This window comes from Sinohyriopsis cumingii, chromosome 1, assembly GCF_028554795.1.
Source record: "Sinohyriopsis cumingii isolate HCF-2022 chromosome 1, ASM2855479v2, whole genome shotgun sequence".
NCBI classification, from domain to species: Eukaryota; Metazoa; Mollusca; class Bivalvia; order Unionida; family Unionidae; genus Sinohyriopsis; species Sinohyriopsis cumingii.
Genome location: NC_142961.1, coordinates 115668961 through 115690124, shown reverse-complemented (window position 1 = coordinate 115690124; position 21164 = coordinate 115668961). Strand labels below are relative to the sequence as shown.

Genomic DNA, 21164 nt, shown 5'->3' with positions numbered 1-21164 from the left:
TATGACTGTGATGGGATTTCAAAGAACCTACCAAAGGTATCCTATTCTTGACCAGAATGCCTCACTGGCAATGATGACAGACCATATCAAAGCTAACACTGAACGTAAACCCTTTTCCACTGACAAGGCATAAATTTCGCTCCACCTTCTTGATACCAAGGACAGGAGGAAGACTATTTTAAGATTCTTGAAGGAAGCTTCGCCATAAGGTTTATAAAGGGTATTTAGAGCAATGAAAGAATACGCATGGTTTCACCTTGGTTTTACTGAATGAAAGACTCATCCCTGAAACTAAAAGTACCAGATAAGTTCTGAAGAGGTGGGTCCGACCTAGGAGAACTCATAGAGCTTATGGATGAAAGACTGTGTTGCAACATTAGATTCCTCCTCAGTGCAAATTCCCTGGGATTAATGACCAATAAGTTGAACCATGATTTCTTAGGTCACAGGGGACCCATATGGATAAACAGAGATCTGGAAATCTGAAAGGTGAGATTGCACAATTGTACAATCAATCCCGCTGCTGACTGATGGCATCCACTACCCATTTCTTCTGGGTTTACACTAGAGATATATGAAGGGTTTGCCTGTTGTTCAGCTTTACTGCAAACATATCTAACATTGGCCCTCCCCTTCAACAGATTAGGGATAGTTTCTGGGCTTGTTTGCATGGGTCTGGAGCTGCAGCCTTGTACTGTTGTCATCAGTCCCTCAGATCTTTTGCTGCCATTGACAGCATCTCTGGCTTGAGTGGGGCCAACATCACAAGAATTATGCTGTAATTCAAGCCTCCAAAACCGCATCTCTACACAGGTGGAAAATCATCACAGAAAATGGTATGGACATCAAAATAGCATACCACAACATCTTCCAACAATCTCTGTACAGCAGCTGCGATCAAAGATGCCTCTAAGAAACTGAATGAGGCCGCTAGAACCTGATCAGAATGAAAGGAATGGCACCAGGATTCTAATCTTAAGTTTCAAAGCCTCTGAAATTTAAATGAGATGAGTCAGATCTAAAAAAAATATCCCTACCTGCAAACCACTTGAGTCTATGGCAAGGGACTTATAGGGTCAAGCAAATTAATGGGACCTATAACTAGATGGGGATGCATAAAAGAGGGCACCAACTACTCCTCTGCTGTCTGGCTTCCTCTTGGCCTCAAGAAAACATCTGAGTAAGCTACCTAACCATTACTGAATGCAAGAGCAAATGAAGGTCAGATCTAGAACATGTCTCAGAAAAAAACCTCAATACCCAAATAGAATCTTGGTGTTTGCAGCTTCTGAAGACTTGACATGGGTCTGTGAGAAGGAGGCAGTTATTGCCTATTCAAAATTACTTATTTAAAATGACCCAAAAGCTACTATGAAGTGGACCCTGAAAAGGAGAGAAAGTCCCAATGTTCCAGTTTCTTCTGTAAATTAAAAAAACTGAGAGACATCCTCATCCTGACTTAGCTCTCAAGTTGAAAAAGAACTATCCCCTGTGATATTCATCTTTGCAGAGGTTAAAATGGCAGGTTGGTTACCCCATCCCAATGTTTCAGCCCAGTTTGACAAAAATGGAGAGACCTGGAACCTTCCTTTGAAAAGGTGGGCCAATCATGTGATCATAATAGGCCAACCTTGCAAGGTAACAAATCAGGCAGCCATCCATTATGTACACAGAAAAAGCAAAACACTATGAATAGGAACCAAAATGGGATAGAATATACTTACCTGACACCATTTACAAAGACAAAGGATACATTTACTGAAGAAACATTTTGCTAAGCAAGGTGCAAAAACCCTTCACAAAGAATGAAAAGGGACACAGATACACAAAAACAATTAAAACCACACTAAAACAAAGATGTCTTTGGTTAATAACAAGCCAAAAGACAGCAACAAAAATCATTGACCATCCAGACTAACATCTATGTGTACTACAATCCATGGGAAAAAAGGAAGCAATGATGTCACGGCAAGCAAAATACTGCTATTAAAAGAATTTTTTCCCCAGACACCTCTTTTGCATATACAGCAATAATGAAATTCCAAAGATCAAGTTCTTGTGTCGATGAATGAGACAGCAAACTCGAAAGTCTTGGATGCTGTCCTATGTTCTGAAATAGAAGCTTGAACTGAGGAAGTAGCTCAGATATTTGTTTCCAAATGCATATTTTAAAAAAACAATAAAACTATGCTTTATGCTATGTTCTAACCACAAGTCACCCAAAGATTTCCAGGAATCCTTGACAAAATCATTTTTCGTTTCAACAGAAGGGATGTTGAACCCTTTGATATTCCTGAACAATAACAAGATTTTCAAGATGAGTTATAGACTGTTCTTAATGACATCCTCATGAATATTAATGTATCATGAAAATTAGGCTAAGCTAGGCAGATCGAGAAAAAATATGGTGTCCTACTGTACACTTAGTAACAATCTGAGCTGTTTGCCAGATATTTCTTTTGCATTCATTGAGAATTTCATCACGGGTGTCTCCAGTAGTTCAGGTAATGCACAGATGACAAAAAAGATTAAAGTATTACAGTGAAGGATATGTCCATTCTCTTAAATATAAGTCGATTTACGTTTTATCTTAAGTGTCCTTTTTCTCGACAGCACACAAAATACAAGTTAACAATAGCGAAAAGAAACCACTGAATGCCTGAATTTTGTTTCTGATTAGGTGAGGTTCAAATGTATAGCTATGTATACTTACACACATCAATATGTTTTATCAAGAGTTTTATTAATTCATATCCAGCCACGTTCTCTCTCTCATAATTTCATTCAAGTTGTCCTGGTGCTATCTCTTTTCTCTATCGTGGTAATTTTTGTTCTTCTGTTTCTATTTATTTTTACAACGAGATAATAAAGTTCACTTTTTTTTGAAGTTACTACTCGTACTTTTCTTTATTAATCTTTTATATAAATATGCTGTGTGGAGGAACGCACAGTGCAAATAAAACATTCTTACACTCATTTGCTTCATCCACAGAACCTATTTTGCATCTGGATTTCTCTTGATTACATCATTCAGTTGCAAGAAAATACAAACACACCAACAATCATCCAGTTTCTTACCTTAAAATTCGGCCCCTCATCATGGAATATAGAGGAAGCTTAAATCTATGTGAATTCTAGCATTGCCACTGCACAACAAACACAATATTTGTCACAATTTTTTCCCTTGCCAGTATCAACTGTAGCAGTCATAGTTGCAAGGTAAAATGAAGCTGGTGCCTAGCTTAGCCTTGTTTTGTATTCATTGACCCAGGGTCACATGAATACATAAATACATTCTGAGAATGGCCTATACTGTATGTAATTTAGGTATTATTTTCAGTTAAGGACCAACTAGATATCATAAGATGTCTTTTGGTGAAAAAAACATGTCAATTTGAGCATCCATTCAGGACTAATAATACAATTTTTCAAGATGGCTGCAATGATAGCATCATTGGATCCAAGATAAGCTACATTTTTATTTGGTACCAAGTAGACATCACAATATTATTCTATACTGGTCATACTAGAAATCAGATTGGTGCCATTTTCATTTAGGACCAACTGTACATAGTAAGAAGTCTTCTGGTTAAAACCAAGGCCTTCCATTAAAGTTGGAGGGTGAGTTACCAAGGAAGGCAGGGGTTTAGGGGATGTCCCATTCGGGAATATTTTTTTAAAAAAGTTGCCAGATATAAAGTAAAAGTGGCTAGGTATATCACCCTGCTCCCAGGTGACAAGGAAAGAAGTGATTAAAACCCTATGTTGATATGTTTATGAAGAGTAGCAATGATGAGATTTTTAAGGTGGCTGACACACTCTGACGTAAGACTGGCACCATTTTCATTCTGGACCAATAAAACATTATTCGATGTCTTTCATTGAAATCATGCTCATGTGACTGTTCAAGATTTTCTAGTTGGCCACAAGTGGCACTGTTTTCATTTAGGACCAACAAGACCTATACTTTTGCAGCAATTGTTCCAGCCATTCAGGAGAAGTTGCAGGAACAAATTTGTGCTAACATGTGGATGGAAAATGGACAAAATGCCACCCCATAACCTCTTCAGGTGCACTAAAGCTAAAAACCACAACAGCCATAGGCAGAAGGATTCAAGATTTTCACACCTGACAATTTTGTAGAGGTAGACATACAAATGCAGTTTACATGTACCAGTACTCACCATCATTACAGCAGGGTTGAGGTCTCTTACATTTCCCTGGCCTTGCTCAATTAGTTGACCAAACAGCTCTCTTTGTTGCCCTTCAAGCAGGAATCTTTCCCTTGCCAACTCCTCATGTGGAAAGCCAGGGCCTTTCCATAGCCCCTCACGCTGATCCTCTGGTCCACCAAAGTCATCTCTTGGTGGCTGTAGATCATGTGGAGGTCGGGGACTGTGCCAGGGTTCATTAAAATGTCTAGGGGATTCTCCACCAACACGTGGTCCTACATCATATCTTGGGCCGCCAGCAGGAGATCTGTGAAAGTAAGTTCAAAAGTTTGAAGTCATTCAGAATAACTTATTATTGCATTATCTATTAATATCACCTGTAAGATGTTTGTACACAGACATGATAATGAACAATGATTACTAATACACTCTTATCAAAACACATGTATTTATGCAGTATGCAGCATTGCATTTCACAACCATTCTTACAATGTAGTAAACTAGTCATTTTGTCTGTGTAATATCTGTAACAATCACAAATTTAAAATCATTTTATGACATAACATAAAATTATACATTTTCTACTGAACAGTGACCTATAGGCTAAATGACCCGATTACTTTTACATATACAGTCATCTCCGCTTGTTTGCATAGCCTTGGGACCGGACCCAAGCTATGCATATAAAAGGAGTATGCATTTAAGCGGAATTAATTTATATTTACAATATAGAATGGGACCATACTTTCGCTATGCACTTAAGCGATCCATGCATATAAGCAACATGCATTTATGTGGAGCCGACTGTACATAATGTTATTGATGGTTTGTTACCCTGTACGTATCACTATAATAAAATATTTACTTAAAATGCTGCTGGACAATTTTAAACAATAGTGAAATTAATTTCTTCTATTATTTTGTATGATAAACCGTATAAATCAATATAGGTGAAATGCCACAAAAAATGTGGGTAAAGGAACCAGATTAAATGTGACAACTCGTATACACTGCACTGTGATGTTAGTATATTAACTCAACTCACATGCAACTGTATGTCATCTGCATTGTGTTACATCAGTGAAAGAAAATAATATTTTTGCATGGTATACAAAATCTTCAGATTCTGTACCCAAGACACACAGGTGCGTGTGATTTGGATTTTTAACATAGTTCTAACAATTGTTCAGTCTTATTGCTACAAAGTCTGGATCTACAACATCGTGCTACAGACATGTGGCACCATTTCCAACTCAGTCACATTATCTCAACACCAGGCCAACTAGTCCTAACTCTAACCTCTTAATGCTGTGTGCCAGACTTCCTGGCAATTGCCTAAATAGTTTTGGACAAGAAGTGGTAATAAACGTGTGTTAATCGATGGACAGAAAATAATGAACAGGCCATCTTATACACTCTTTGGGGGCAAAAAGAGTACAGCTAACAAATTTATGATAGACTCTCTAAGCATACATACCTAGATCTATTTCTGTTCCAGTCATCTGATCTTCCTGGTGACACACTTTGTCTCCTTTGCCTATCTGAAGTGCGTCTTCTCCTAGCAACAGGGGAATATCCCCTTCTTCTAAATGGGGACCTTTCCCGCTGTCCATCTGGTGAGCGTCCTCGGTTGAAATCTGGTGACAGTTCTCTTCTATCTGGTGAGAATTCTCGTCTGTGATTTGGGGAGAATCTAATCCTAGTATCTGGCGAATGTCCTCCCCTTGCACCTGGCCCTGGTGATAACATTCTCTGATCAGGTGGAAACATTCTCTCCAGACCTGGTGAGAATCCTCTTCTAAGTTCAGGAGAATATACCCTCCCAAGTTCAGGGGAAAATGGTCTCATTGGTTCTGGAGAGTATACCCTCCTGTCTGGTGAAAGCCCTCTCTCAAGTTCCAAACTAAATCTTCTCTCATGACCAGGAGAGAATGGTCTTCCAGGTTCAGGAAAGAATTCCCTTCCAAGACCAGGTGATAATTCTCTGCCAGGACTCCAATTACCAGGACCTGCAGATAGAATGCAAATTTTCTACAACAGGGATGATACAAATACACAGTGTAATATGTAAACAAATGTCCTCAATTGCCTGACAGAAAACTATAAGCCTGAGAATAAAAAGTCTTTCCCTAGTGCTCTGGCAAATGTATGCACTTAAGGAAACCTTGCATGACTGTTAGTCTTGTACCTTGAATCATATTACTCATTTCTGAATTAAACACAAAATAAGTTTAATCAAAACTGAATTTTAAAAAAACCTATTCAATTCTCAGGTGCAATTCTGATGTCACAAAATCAGTATCTCAAACCAGGCACCCTGATCATTTTATGAACTTTTTAAAACAAATATTCTGCATATTACCAAATCAATATATTACGTATATCATCAGGTAGATACCGCAAGAGGTCAACTCAAATACAAATCCCCTCAATGACAGAAGCACATATAGAGTCTGCTATTGGTATGGAAAAAAATACAGTAGTTGAACTGGCACAAAAATACTGGTCAGATATTAGGCAAACAGACACAGTCCTATAATGATTTCAAAACTTACAAGAATGACATAACATAGAGATATAGCTATATTTATGGAGTTAACTTTAGTGGCAAGATGAATGGGGGGCATGTGATGTGTGTGGCAATGACTAAAACCATTCCAAACAAATATCTGACAAGAATCAGTGAATTTTCCAGACCAATGCAGTATTTTTGTGCATAAAATACCTCAATCGACTTTACAGGCAATATACATACGGCATAGTTTATTCTTTACCAAATAAACATTGATTTATCACATGACCACTGGCTGACACGAGACTGTCTTTTGATTAATGATTGCTAACAGTCTTAACAACCATATGCTGTAGATTAATGTCACAGATTTGCAATTACTTTTTAGGTAGGTAAAACTAATTTACTGATTTGGGTGATAAAATTATTTCAATAATGGCAGTTAGGGTGTGGATGCTGGTGGGCTAACCAGGTACTGGTGACAGATTATTTGATTATTCGCCTTGGACTGAACAATAATTGAAACAAACCAGTACAAGATGAGACTATAGTCCAAGATAAATTATATTAAGACTCATTGACATAACAAATCAAACTCAATTATTCTGGTAATAAACTCATTACAAATTAATAAATCAGACACACGGGATTCGCCATTCAATACAACTTAAAGGAATCCTAAATTATTGTTTTAAACTGAAATACAACATTAAAATTAAGCAGGAATGAGAAATATTTAGCAAAATTCATGAAAGAAGAGCAAGTCTATAGAACAGGAAATATGATAAATGCACTGGAAAATAAACTTGTGTAAGCCTGTCAGCCTAAAATGTGTGCATCTGTAACACAGTGTATGAAAACTTACTTCTTCCGTCATCCCATTCCCCTCTCAATTTTTTAAATGGTGGCTCTGAAAAACATTTTGGAAATGTATTTGATATTGGTAACAAAACAGCTTACCAATAAGACTTAAAAATCAAGTCCAACTACAAACCGCACAGACACAGATCTGCTATGGCATAATCCACTGGCATATCTGGGTCTACGCAGTTTGTTAAGAGTAATTAGTAGGACAAACAACACGTGACAGCAGAGCAGGGGATATGTTGTTTGCTGTTTATAAGTATGTTCAGGAAGATTTTTATTCAGAAATGAAATCTGTGTTTGAAAGCCAGGATTTTACAAGACAGAAGTCGACAGATTATCAATCAAATAATGTAATTGTTGCTTTGATAAAAATTACATAGATTTATATGAATGGAGTTTGCATAAAAAAAGGGTCCAACTCTCAGCTACTACTATAAATAAAGCATTTAAACTACAAGTATATTGAAATGTGAAGGAAATATGGTACATTAACCTGAATAAAAGTAATGACTGTACATCACAAGATATTTGACAATTCTGTTACATTTTATGATCATAGATAAATACCAATATAATTTTTAAAATATAAAGCTGAATTTTTTATGCAATGTCTTTCTTCTCTTCATCTCTTAACAGAGAAATGATTAAAACATTCACAAAACATCCTGAAAAAATACTGAAGCAATTACCATTTATGAGCATTTTCTCTTAAAATTATTCTGTCTGAAGCACTACATGGAAGTTGTCTAACTATATCAAGGGAGGTAATCATTGCTTATAATCAGTTACTTGGTTGTTGTTGTTGTTGTGCGGTTTAATGCCATTTTTCAGCACACGATAGGCTATGCATGGCGGCCAGTATTAATGGTGGAAGAAGAACCCGGGAAGAGCCACTGACCCATGTGAAGCTACTGAAAAGCTTTCTCACATACCCACACTGGTCGAATCCTAGACTCGAACCCATGCAGACAGAGGTGAGATGGCAGTGATCCGTAATGGAGAGTGCTTTAGACCACTCGGCCATGCGGGGCCCCTCAGTTACTTTGATTAAAATAGTTGCATCCTTTTACATTGCTTAACTTGTTAACCAGTGGAGACTCTTGTCATTTTCACCTGAAATGGTATTAGGAAACATTTCAGGGATACTTTTGAATACAACTAAATACATCTGTTTCCAAGAGATATGCATTTAGCCAAATGTCTAGTTCTGCTGAAGAGACAGTTTCAGATTGGTTGTTTTGCTCGTGCTGGTGCACACGGGTTAAAATTGGACTTTTTTCATTTTGAATCCATCATTTTAATGACCTGGCCACATCACTCCAAATCTCAAACTTATCCTACTCTTTGCAAAGGTTTACCTGTGTGCAGTTCAGACTGGTATGCTTTAGACCTCAGGCCAAAAAGTATAAAATCCGGACACAAAACTCCAGTAATTTTGGGCATAAATAATCAGGTCTCAAACATTAAGTTTTCCCCCTATATTTTGTAGCAGAAATAGAAAGTCTATATTATTTGGTATCATTGTGGGGCTACATTTGTCTACTTTTCTGTAATACCACCCAATGGTGCATCATAAATGATGTTGATGGTACAGAAAACAGAAGACAGAGAGAACAGAAGTAGGGTACAATCTTATGATGAGTTAACATAGCATGTGGGGTTAACAAGTTAATACAGTAATATGCCAATTATTAAAAATACAAAATATTCTAAGTAACAGAAAGTGGGTAGCATGCCATAAAACCTCTCAGCCCAAAAAGGTACTGTCTTTTACACACTTGTACAGTACCCAAGACAATATTATTATTACACAATTCGACTTTTCTTAAATCTGATTGTTTGGTTGATTCAAAAGAACGGCAATTGTACTGCACCACCTAATTTATCATATCAATCCTATATTTTTCCATAGAAAATAGATTTAAAATTAATAAGTTATCTGTACAGTATGTACACTTCATCAGAAATCAAGCGTTACAGATAAACCTGGAATATTGCTATAGCTACAAAACTGTTGGCAATATTTTTGCCAAAATTCTTTGTAGTCTTCTAGTACCCAAATAAGTTTACTCAAATGAGAAAGGAATGACGGGAATACAAGATAATCAGTACAGTACCCATACTAAATTGGTCAAGCAATGCTTTTGCATCCAAATTTGAATCCCACAAGACTATAATTGTATTCAACACTTGGGTATAGTCTGGTAACTTGATAGTTTATTTCAAACCAAACAAGGTACAAGTGAAATAACAGTATTCTAGAGATGAAATATGCCCCAATTTCCCCAGCTAATGTAAAGATCAATACTGAAAGTATCCTATGGTCCAGGTATCTTACTTTTATACTCCTTATACCATAGCGCCAAATACTCTCAATATATGTACTACTTGTGATTAAGCACTGCCAATTTTATACTGTTACAACTTGTTCGCATCGTAACAAAAATAAATACAGAACGTTATGTATCAAAAGGCATCTCTACACAAGTTGCCTGATAAGTGAACCAAATTTAGCTGAATAACTGGAATAGTTTATAAGCAATGGTCCAGAGATGAAATCAGAGATATAGCGATATTAGTCCGAAAGATGGACATTGTGATAGCTATATTCCACCCATATTACATACTGAAATATACTCATTTCTTTTCGTGGGCATCAACTTTTATGATTTTGAGAAAATTACACTTTATCATGCTCATAAATGTGATCTTTTACTGTCTTCATAGTCTAGGAAAAAAAAAAAAAATTGGCTTTTAAATCTGTGGTTTGGAGCAACCACGAAATCCACAAAAAGTAGTAACCTACAAAACAATAATGAATTCACAGTAGTTCTGACAATGCTGGAACCAATTAGATTAAATGTACAGTGCAATCAACTGCTGTTAAAAGTGTGTGATCTGCCTTTTGTTTCCTATATAAGAAAATTAAATAATAAACGTAAATGTCAATTGACAACAACCCAATTCCTGTCTGCCATTAAAACTATATTATCTTCTGTGATATTCTCTCATTTTTAAAATATGCAGAATATCTGAGATATCAATAAACAGGATGCTCTATGGGACTGTCACTCTACTGGCTAAAGAGAGTTTCTAACAAACCCAGATAAGACCATTTCATCTTTTTATTGGACAGTTGTTGAAACCATCTCTGATATTAATTACTGATAACAAGATTTTCAGGATAGCCACTGTGGATGTCATATTGGATACAAGATCAGATGAAACAAGATAAGAAATCTTCTGGTGAAAAGCAAAAGTGGCCATGACAAGATTTTCAAAATGGCCATCATGGTGATGCATACTGCATGAAAAATTGATATCATAATTTATGACCAACTGGATATCACAAGTCTTTTGGTGTGGAGCAGTGACAATAAAACACCTTTAAGATGGCCACCATGGCAGCAATATTGGAAGGAAGATATCATCAGCACTGTTTTCATTTAGGACCAACAAAACACCACATTAACTCATCTGGTAAAAACAAAATATGTTGATAAGCCTTTTTATAACAGAAGTGATAACAATATTTTCAAGAATGCAGCCGTCTTACTATGTCGGATCAAGCTGAGGTTACAAGACTTTAGGTTATTACACCATGCTGATACAACAGTCTGTTCAAGAGGAGTGGTGTTAACAAGATTTTCAAGATAGCTGCTAAGATGGCCAAACTGGACCTCAGATTGGTACCATTTTCATATATAACCAACCAGACATCAAAAAATCTATGTGAAAAGCTGATACAACGTTCTGTTCAGGATTGATGTTAACAAGATATCCAAGATGGATGCTTTAGTGGCTTACACTGGATGTCAAAGCAGACTCATTTTCATTTAGAAACAACTCCATCTCAGAATGAATGAATGCATATGCAAAGATTCAAAGCAATCCTCAATGTAGTTTAGACATAGTATGGAAAACAAACTTGTGCTAATGGGCAGACCAAGAGATGACAGCTCATAAAACTCTTTGGGTTAATAACCAAAAGAACTAAAAATTATTGGGTTAGGAAATTCATATAGAGGTTTATCTACCTTAACAAACAAATTTACTACCTACTATACAATCCTGCAAACCTGGTTTGAAGAGTACAATGAACTCTCATATTTACACTTGGAACCAACTAAAAATTCTCATATCTGGTTAGCTTATGTACAAGTAGAAATGCCAAGCCCACAATGGAAGGGTTCTGCAAAACATGTGACCTAGAACCAAATCCAATAAGTCTAGACATCATGTCACAGAATGGACTTAGTTTCTTAACAATTCATTAATTCAGTCCGGGGTGGGTGGGGGGTGGGGTGGAGGTTTGGAATTACAATTTCTGACTGATCAGGTTCCTGGGAAAATGTGTTGATCTATTTATCATTTTAACTGGGCTGATATTTACAATGACTAAATTCAGTGGCTATTCCTCGCAGAATGTCTGCATCACTTTTGCTCTCTTTGTACACTCATTGGAAATAAAAATGTATTTTTAAAAATTTGTCAGCATTATTAAAAATCGGGATTTTGGGCAAATAAATCAGTATTTTTTTTATTTCTAAACAAAAATTTGAGATAATCCTGAATAAATTGGGATAAGTGGCAGGTCTGCTAATGTGCAGTCTGCAAAAAATAATTGAACAATCAGATGTCAGAATGTCTAATTCAGTGTGAATGTGAGAATTTTATGTAGGTCAGATGTCTGAAAGTCAATCAGCTTGAAATTTCAAATAATAAGTAATCATCTTTATTATACACACCATCCATCATTTGTTTTTCCATGACCAGTTTGACTTCAAGTTCCTGAATTTTAGCTAGAAGTGCATTTCTTGTTGCTACAATCTCCTCCACATTCTCTGATTCTATGCCAACTTGTGCTGGGTCACTTGGAGGAGCCAGCATCATTCCTTCCATTCCCATGGCATTCCCAATCATAACTGGATGAGGGGGTGCTAAATTTTGGGCATGAGTGAACTCTGGTGGCAATGTACCGTACATCATCATGGGGTTAACAGTTTCAACTGGATGCTGGGTCCCCAACATTTGGGCCTGACTCAGTGCCCCTTCTGCAGTGAACATCATCATGGGCTTCATAGTTTCTGCTGAAATTGGCATCATGAAGTTTTGGATTTGTCCTAAATCAGGCCTGTTCATGGGAATAGCAGATTCCTGTGGAATTAGGTTGCTATACTGCTTGGTTTCCATTTCTCCATGAGCCATTCTAAGCTGTGACTGCTTGGTCTCCATTTCTCCATGAGCCATTCTAAGCTGTGACTGCTTGGTCTCCATTTCTCCATGAGCCATTCTAAGCTGTGACCAATCTGGAGAGTATTTTCCACCACCATCTTCTGCAGCATGACCTTAAATAAAAAAATATTTTACCTCAATTTAAGTTTTTCAATTAAAACAAGGCTTCACACTTTATCATACCTATGCATCTTTTGTAAAAATGTCACTAAAAAAAAAAGAGACCAGCTGGATGCTATACTCTCATCCCCCCATATCAAAAGGACTCCAAAGAAATTTTTTTCTTCTTTTTATTTCTTTTACAGCTATATATTCTAACCATAATACATTCTTATAAAAAAAAAAATATACACCATAGTTCTGACATTTTTCTTACTATGTCTAAGCCAATATATTCATAACCACAGCAGGGTTTATGTCTAGACCTATGATCTTGAACTTGATGGCATTGATATTATGAATAATAAACTCGCATTGCTGGTGATGTGAATATATTCCTACATGCTACTCATTGGTTAAACTGACCATTACAGTTTGTTTCATGACCATTACAGTTTGTTTCAACTGTTGTATTCGAAAGCCATTACAAGTTGATACCTAAAATATGGCAATCAAATTGTTTGTTGAAAGGCAACTGAATATAAAGTGTGGTAAACATCCAACAGAATATGCATTCCAGATCTGCTCTATATAATTTTCCCTTTGAAATTCTTTTTATGTTGTGTATGCCAAAATTCTTTCAAATATTTTATTCTTAGAAAATAATTCTAAATTATTTGGAGGGAACAAGGCCCAGGTGAAGACAGCTGTTGAAGTGCTGGAGGCTTGGGGGTTGTGGTCATCTCTCTCATCTATATCAGTTTGGGAGTTAGCAGTCTTACTTTGATTCCTCTTTTTCAACTTTTTTGTTTGAGCAAAATAATGTTCTAAATTCATCCCTACTGTCATTTTGTTGTGCTTTTCACTCTTGCCTCAATAGGTAAAGCATCTCCAGACATTACTCCAATGTCAATTTCATTCTGACACATGATACAGCTTTGTATACCACTTGATTTCCAAACTGTATTTAAAAATATGCTTCCCATCACAGAGTGCAGGATTGACATTTTGCATCAACTATAACGTTCAAATTAATGCAGCATCCATTTATCTAAACATCATTAATTAGACAAAAATGAGGTACAGTGCAAAGAAGCAAGTTTTTAACCTTTTTAACCTTTCATACTCTCAAACAACATCCTTTATGAACCAATCTGCCATATACCAATTGCAGCAGCTCTTTCAAGTTTCTGCATCAATCATGCCAAATCATGATCATAAAAGTACTTGCATGCAAACATTATGACCACCTAAATACAGATCAATCAAGACCATAGACAAAAAATAGTACAAGTTTTTTGGTAAGAACTTGCTCATTAGGTAAAACAAATAGGTACCACAGGTTATTTGCAAACCAGTCCTTCTTAGGTTTTAAAGTTATACGACTCAAGATTGTTTCTGTAAGAATCCTGTGATAGGACAGTATCTGTGTAGATGTGATAAATATGTAATACTGCTCATACAAATATTTCACAATATTTTAAGAATCCTGTGATAGGACAGTATCTGTGTAGGCCTAGATGTGATAAATATGTAATACCGCTCATATCACCTACAAATATTTCACAACTATAGGTAAATATGCGTGCTGCAACATAAGAAATAATTTCCCTTCAGAAAATGTCAAAATTGGGTAAATGTGGAAAAGTGACAGTATATGAAGGAAGTTCTACCATCATAATGTTGCTGTATCATACATTCAAAGTACTTTATTTCTGTTAATATTCAGTGTTGCATGAATTAACTACAGCATCCTCTGGATGGTTTATTTTTTATGCACAATATATCAAAATGTAGATTCTCTTGTCACAACACTTGTGTATCATGTCATACCTTTACTGTTGCTATCAACGAGAGCCTTATCAGAAAACCTGAAAATTAGGTTACGTCCCTTCCACAAAGATGTATTCATATGCTCAATACACACTCTGGCAGTTCGTTCATCTTCAAATTCTGCAAAGGCATACCTGTGAAAATGAATATAGGTAACATGTGAACACAAAGGCATATTTGAATAGATAAAGGAAGTTTTATTTCCCTTTAAATATGTATACTTTAATATGTATTATGAATTGATAAATAATTAGGATTATAAATAATCCTAGAATTTGATTTTTTTAGATATAAATAATCCTAAAGGTTGAACTTTTTAGATGTGTCATCCATTCTCCAAATGGTCAATCAAATATGTAAATATATGCTCTATATAATACATTCCATTTCAGCATTCATGTTAATTGTGTCACTTTGAAATATTACTGTACAGTTTTAATTATTGTAATAATTCATACAATTAAATATAAAATAACAAATAACATCACTGAAATATTGTTAATAATATAACAAAAATGAATACAGTAAGTAATATAAATGTTTAAACTGTACAATACTGTTGTATTTATATTACATTATCAGTTTTATGCAGACAATAAAATTATAGAAGTTCACTTCCAGGTTAGGCAATTTTCATCACATATAAAGCGCTATGGAAGTAAGAAATTAGTGAATATTATGAATAATGAATTTCATATATAACCTAAGAATTTAGACCTTTTGGATAGACAGTATTCACATGGTGACTCCAACATTACTTCTAACCAGTGTTCCATATCCGTATTTACAATATATACTGGAACATGAAAATCTACATTTTGAAAGCTAAAGTGTGTGGAAATGCAAGACCAAATAAGACGGATCTATAAATTTATTTATGACAAATCTATGTTCATGCAATTCAATACTTGCTGATACGTTTTTGTTGAACATATTGCATGTCAATTTTTTTTAATGTTATCATATAAATAATATTAGATGTTCACAGTTAGTGTCATATCTAAAATACTTCTTTATTATTGCTGCTACTGAACCCTTCATAAATGATTTTTTTTTATCAATTTAGAACTAGCAAGGAAACCATGAGACTTGTATTTTTTTATAAGTGTAGTCCTGCTTTTGTGAAGGGATTTAATACAAGAAAACTGCAAAATAAACCAATATTTGTTACTTATTTTACATTTTAGTAAATCAAGCAGTAAAAGGGATGAAACCCTTTCGAAAAGCGCATTTATCTCAACTGGGTAATTTCTGTTTAAACAATGCCGATTTATTTCTATCAAAGATGTTTTAAAGACATTATCATCAGAAATAATTTGTCTATATCTTTTTACCTGACTGTAAGGTATAATTCATCACATATGCAAAACATCCCTACTCCCAAGAGGTACAAGTGCAATTATTGCTAATATAAGTGGCAAGAAAGCGTAATAGGGGCATAAAAAGTGTAATCTATATATTACATGCCATAATTACAGCACACTGTAAGACAAATATTCTTATTTTTGCTTCTAGCCTGGCTCTGCAGCTTGTCAAATATTTTGTCACAAAGGGCAAAATCCACGCGGATTAGAACCAGAATACAAGCACAATATGTACAATTTATATTTTGTACTCACTTCAACTAATCTGCATGTGTAACTTACACTGCAATGAAGCATGATGTACGCAATCCGCGTGCTGTATTACATTAGTTCCATATTCATTTAAAAGTTTATAAAGTGGTGTTTATTCTTAAAAAAATTCTGCTGACGTTTTTTTTTGTTGAAGTTTTAAAAGATCCATCTACTCAAACATTTTCAGTCATATAACATCCACAAGTCACAAAGTAGAGCCCGTCTTGTTTAACATAGAGCACTATTTTGTTTAGAAGTATAGATGGGTCTGTTACCTAACTACCTTATCAATATAATAATTCTGCGAGGCACATTTTCAGATCGAAGAAACCAGTGTTTTCTTGGAAATGTGTTATATACATTTGCTATAAATAGAAAATAAGGAAATATCTACATCTTGTACTATTATGCTATTCTTACACATTTTTAAATAATATTCTCAAATTTATATCAAACGATTAAAGAGATGATAATAAAAATGACAATTTTTTTTATTGCTTTATATTTTATTTTGTTGATGTACCAAAAAACATAATCCATATACAGGCTAGTGTAAGGCATAATTTGGTGGAAAAAAACAATGGTTATGCCAAAAGCGTAATGGTTGGCATGTATGTTTATAAAGCAATTGTTTCTAGAGATTTCATAAATACACCAATTTATTTTAATTTCTCAAAAAGTGTTATCAGAAAATTTTGTATAATATACATTATAGTTTAATTTTCTTTCTATCTCTTTAAAGTAATCCTCCTATTACATTATTACAGTGCTAACCTTGTCAGCATTTTTAATAATAATCCCTTCTTCTTGTGACATTGTTCTTTCAATTTTAATCTTTGTTTATATCTAATACAATATCATCTTTTTCCCTTTTTGAACCTTTTTTTTCTGTTCTTTCTTCTACTTTCTCATTATGTTTTTGTTTTGTATCGGAATGCATTGCCTTTTCCTTTTTCAGTTTGTGATTTAGGTAAAAGTTCCGACAGGCTCCTCTGTGCTGTGTTTAGATCTTTGCTGGATTAACGTGCATCTTGCTTTGCTCCATTTCTGTGGTTTTAGCACACAAATTTTCTTTGTGCCTGATGCTGTGAAGTAATTTAATTTATTGGTTTGGAAATGTATTTGATGGTTTTTGTTTTCTTGGTGGAAATAGTTAATTGATGATGTTTTGATGTGTATGGAGACAGATTGCTATTCGATGTTATTATTTTGTTGGTTGATCATTGTGTGAAATTCATATTTCACTTATATTTATTCCTATTGTTCTTGAATGTTCTGTGAAATGGTTTTTGATATCAGCCTGCTGTTGAATATTCCAGTTAGGTTTTTGATTATATTATTTATTCTTGTAATGAAGAATTAGATTTCTCATTTTGTTAATAAGTTTTTTTATTTTCCAAGGAGAGGAGGTCAGATGAAGCCAGAAAGTGAAACTGGTAATAGATTTTACATGTTGGTGTTGCTTATGTTTAATAATCATTAAAGCTTAAAATAAAACCTTTGATAAAAATTATCATATACAAGATTCTAAAGTGTTGAAGGTTTTAAATTATGAATGTTCACAAACTATGGATTTTAAAAAAAACAACAGCACTGATCATTTAATATAAAAATATCTTAAAAATAATGCAGTGCTGCAGTATGGTATTTACTTGCTTATAAAACTGACTATATAATAGATTTAAAATAAATATAAACAAAAGTTTGCTTGACACACAACAAATCTGAGAAATCTATTGGTAATAGGCAAACGATACTGTCAATTCAAACATTTTAAGTTTCCATGCCACTACTCTGATCCAGAAACACATATGGCATGAACTTGTTTCATCCATTTCATGATGGCATTCATTATAAAATACTTGCATCTGCATTTTAGTTTGAATAATTTGAACATAATAAATATTGCCCACTGCAAAGTGAAGTTTCCATTAATGTTGTGTACTGTGGGTTTCAACTATTAAGTATAGGGCTGCAAAAAGCAAATTTCTCTTTGACTCTTCTATAATTCTGAAAATAGTTTGCAAGTCTTCGACGTCTTTAAAGGGTGACATTATCAGCAAGTGGAATTTGCACTTTGGGAAAACAAAACAAGCCAAACTGAACAGATGGGGAAAAATTCAAAGCTAGCATAAAATAGAGTTACATGTATATATATAGCATATTCCCAAAACTGTCAACGAAAAAACTGAAACTTGTGGAAATTTCCTCAAACACAGTATGAGGATAAAGCTAATTATGCATGCCATAAAATAACAGCATGTTTACTAAATTTCATTGGCTTTAGTCAAGTAATTCCTGCAATGATCTTTCACTTGGAAAAATTACAAGAAAGAAAACCTTGTTCTAAAAAAATGTTAAATGACTTACTTTCTTTTGTCATCTTTTTTTATTATCATGACATTTTTAGGCTTAAAGGAAGTCAAGAGTTGTTCCAAATCCTCCTGAAAAACATGTACAAAAAAACCTTTACACATTTAATTTTCATGCAGGAAAATCAAAATTATGTAATGAATACCATTAACTTGTAAGTACCAAAGTGTTATATAATGAAAAAGCTGTGTGTAAAATGCATATGCTAACTAGCGTGGCCCCAAAATTTTATGTCCAGTATATATATATATATATATATATATATATATATATATATATATATATATATATATATATAAACAAACAACAAGAATACTTACTGCACAACTCATTATTAAATGAGAAATTCTGAGAAATTATGTCTCACCAACTCCCATTTCTAATACATGTACCTTATGTTTTCGCTTTCATATGACCTTGAACTTATCTAGGGGTCTTAGGGATGGTAGAACTGCATGAATATTTTTGGCCATTGCTTGGTGATTCTACAGTCAAATTATAATAGCTATTCGTTCCAGGTTTGGAACTTGTCATCATGCACAAAAACTGAACCAAAACTTTACACAAGAAATGATCTGATTGAGCTTGACATTTACTTAGTGTCATTGCAAGGTTTTCAGTGTACCGGTATTAAAGGTCAAAGCTATCTAATTCTGTAGTCCAATCGCAATAACTATAGCGCATTTTCTTCATGCAGGGAATATTTTATCTAAATTGTGGTCAGGTGCAGAAGTGGAAATGATTAATCACCAAATACCTCACACAATACTTCAAGCACGACCGCTCTGGTGACCTAGTGGTTAAAGAGTTGCCATCGATGCGGGAGATCGTGGGTTCAAACAGAATAATTAGAGTCCGAAAGTATCAGTTTAATGGTCCTAAGTGATTTTTTTTGTTAATTTATACATTCAATGTTTTTATTATTTTTTACATTTAAAAAAATAGATTGTAATATTTACCACTGTAGATTTTGTTTGTTTGACAATCAATCATCAACAATTTAATTTTGTGGGAATGTGTGTGATTTGGATTTTTAATGTAGCTTTCAAAATTTGTCAGTCATAATGAGACAATGTTTGCAGTGTGGCAATTTATTGATGTCTAGCACTGGGGCATCATGCTGCACACATGTAGCCACCTAGTCACACTACCCTGACACCATGCTGACCAGTCCTAACATAAACCTCTTAATGCTGTGCACCTAGTGAGACAGCTGCATGTACAAATTTTACAAGTCATGGGTATGGCTCGGCTGGAGTTCAAACTCATGACCTCTTGCATCTGAGGCAGATGCTCTAACCACTTAGGCAATCTGTGGGAATAAGCTTGGAACAAAATGAAGGATGAAAAACCTTTATCTGGTATCATGAATAAGTACACAAGTTGAGCCCATCTGCAAACAAACACAGATCTGTCATTGCATAAAGTACCATCAGCTCAGGATGTTTTTCTCTACTGATTACTCATAACAATCTCAACAGATGGTACATTGTGCAATGGCAATCTAGGTTTGTGAAATCTGAGGATTCAATTTAGAAGCAACTACATATGGTATTCTGCACTGGAGATACAAGATTTTATTAAATAAAATTGAAATGCAGAATGAAAAGCTATAACTGACTGCTATAATTGCATTTTATACTACTTGCCTAGTGCTTCTGACCACATTACAGAAACGTAACATTTTCCATTCCCTTACAAGTCTGAATTTTCGTTACTTACCTTTGTAGCTTCTGTTGGAACATTTCCTATGTACACTTGATTCCTTGATTCTAAAATGATACAGAACATTTAAATCAATTGTAAATTTATTATTTTAAAAAATCCAAATTGTTTCTTGCCCCACCAATGTACAAAAAATTAAAAGGAGATTTACTAAATAATATCAGCAGTTGGTCGATTGACTTGTATTTTGAAGACGGCCACCACTGTGGTCATTACTGAGGGTTCACTAAACAGGTTTCATTTACGACGAATGAGACATAAAAACGCTTTTCAAAACAACCATCATTTAAACATGGCGATAACATGATTTTCAAGACAGCCACCACGGCAGTCATATAGAGTGTCAGATCAGTTTAAGACCAACCCAACATTATGTTCTCAATAAGATTTTTAAGATGGCTGTATTGGATATTAGATGTGCACCCTTTCAGAAGAAGTCTTCTGGTGAAAGTACAATGTTAATATGAACAGACATCTCGTAGAAGAGGTAACAAGATATTCCAGCTAGCCCTTGTTGTGACCATATTAGACTGGCACCATTTTCGTTTACAAGAAATACTGTCTTTAAATGAAAACCCCATGCTGATGCAATCATTCATTCAAGAGGCGTGACAAGATTTTCAAATGACCAATGTGGTTGCTATATTGGATGTCTGAGTGGCACCATATTGATTTGGACATTTTTTTATTATTATTAAAAGCCCCATGCTGATATGACTATCCATCTTGGAG

The 21164-nt window shown here is 34.7% G+C and overlaps 1 protein-coding gene across 3 annotated transcripts in view; it reads right to left on the bottom strand.

The window, feature by feature from the left end:
• Nucleotides 1–21164, bottom strand: part of LOC149807706 (uncharacterized) — a 106211-nt gene that overhangs the window by 11244 nt on the left and 73803 nt on the right. For 2 of the 3 annotated variants that reach the window (XM_089969544.1, XM_089969550.1), the window contains exons 26-32: nucleotides 20430–20479; nucleotides 18705–18778; nucleotides 14719–14852; nucleotides 12300–12899; nucleotides 7550–7594; nucleotides 5650–6181; nucleotides 4185–4479 (exon numbers count right to left, since the gene is read on the bottom strand). In XM_089969544.1, coding sequence (XP_089825670.1) covers nucleotides 4185–4479; nucleotides 5650–6181; nucleotides 7550–7594; nucleotides 12300–12899; nucleotides 14719–14852; nucleotides 18705–18778; nucleotides 20430–20479 — 1730 coding nt within the window. The remainder of the gene's footprint in view (nucleotides 1–4184; nucleotides 4480–5649; nucleotides 6182–7549; nucleotides 7595–12299; nucleotides 12900–14718; nucleotides 14853–18704; nucleotides 18779–20429; nucleotides 20480–21164) is intronic. The other variant, XM_089969554.1, reaches the window with a different exon arrangement.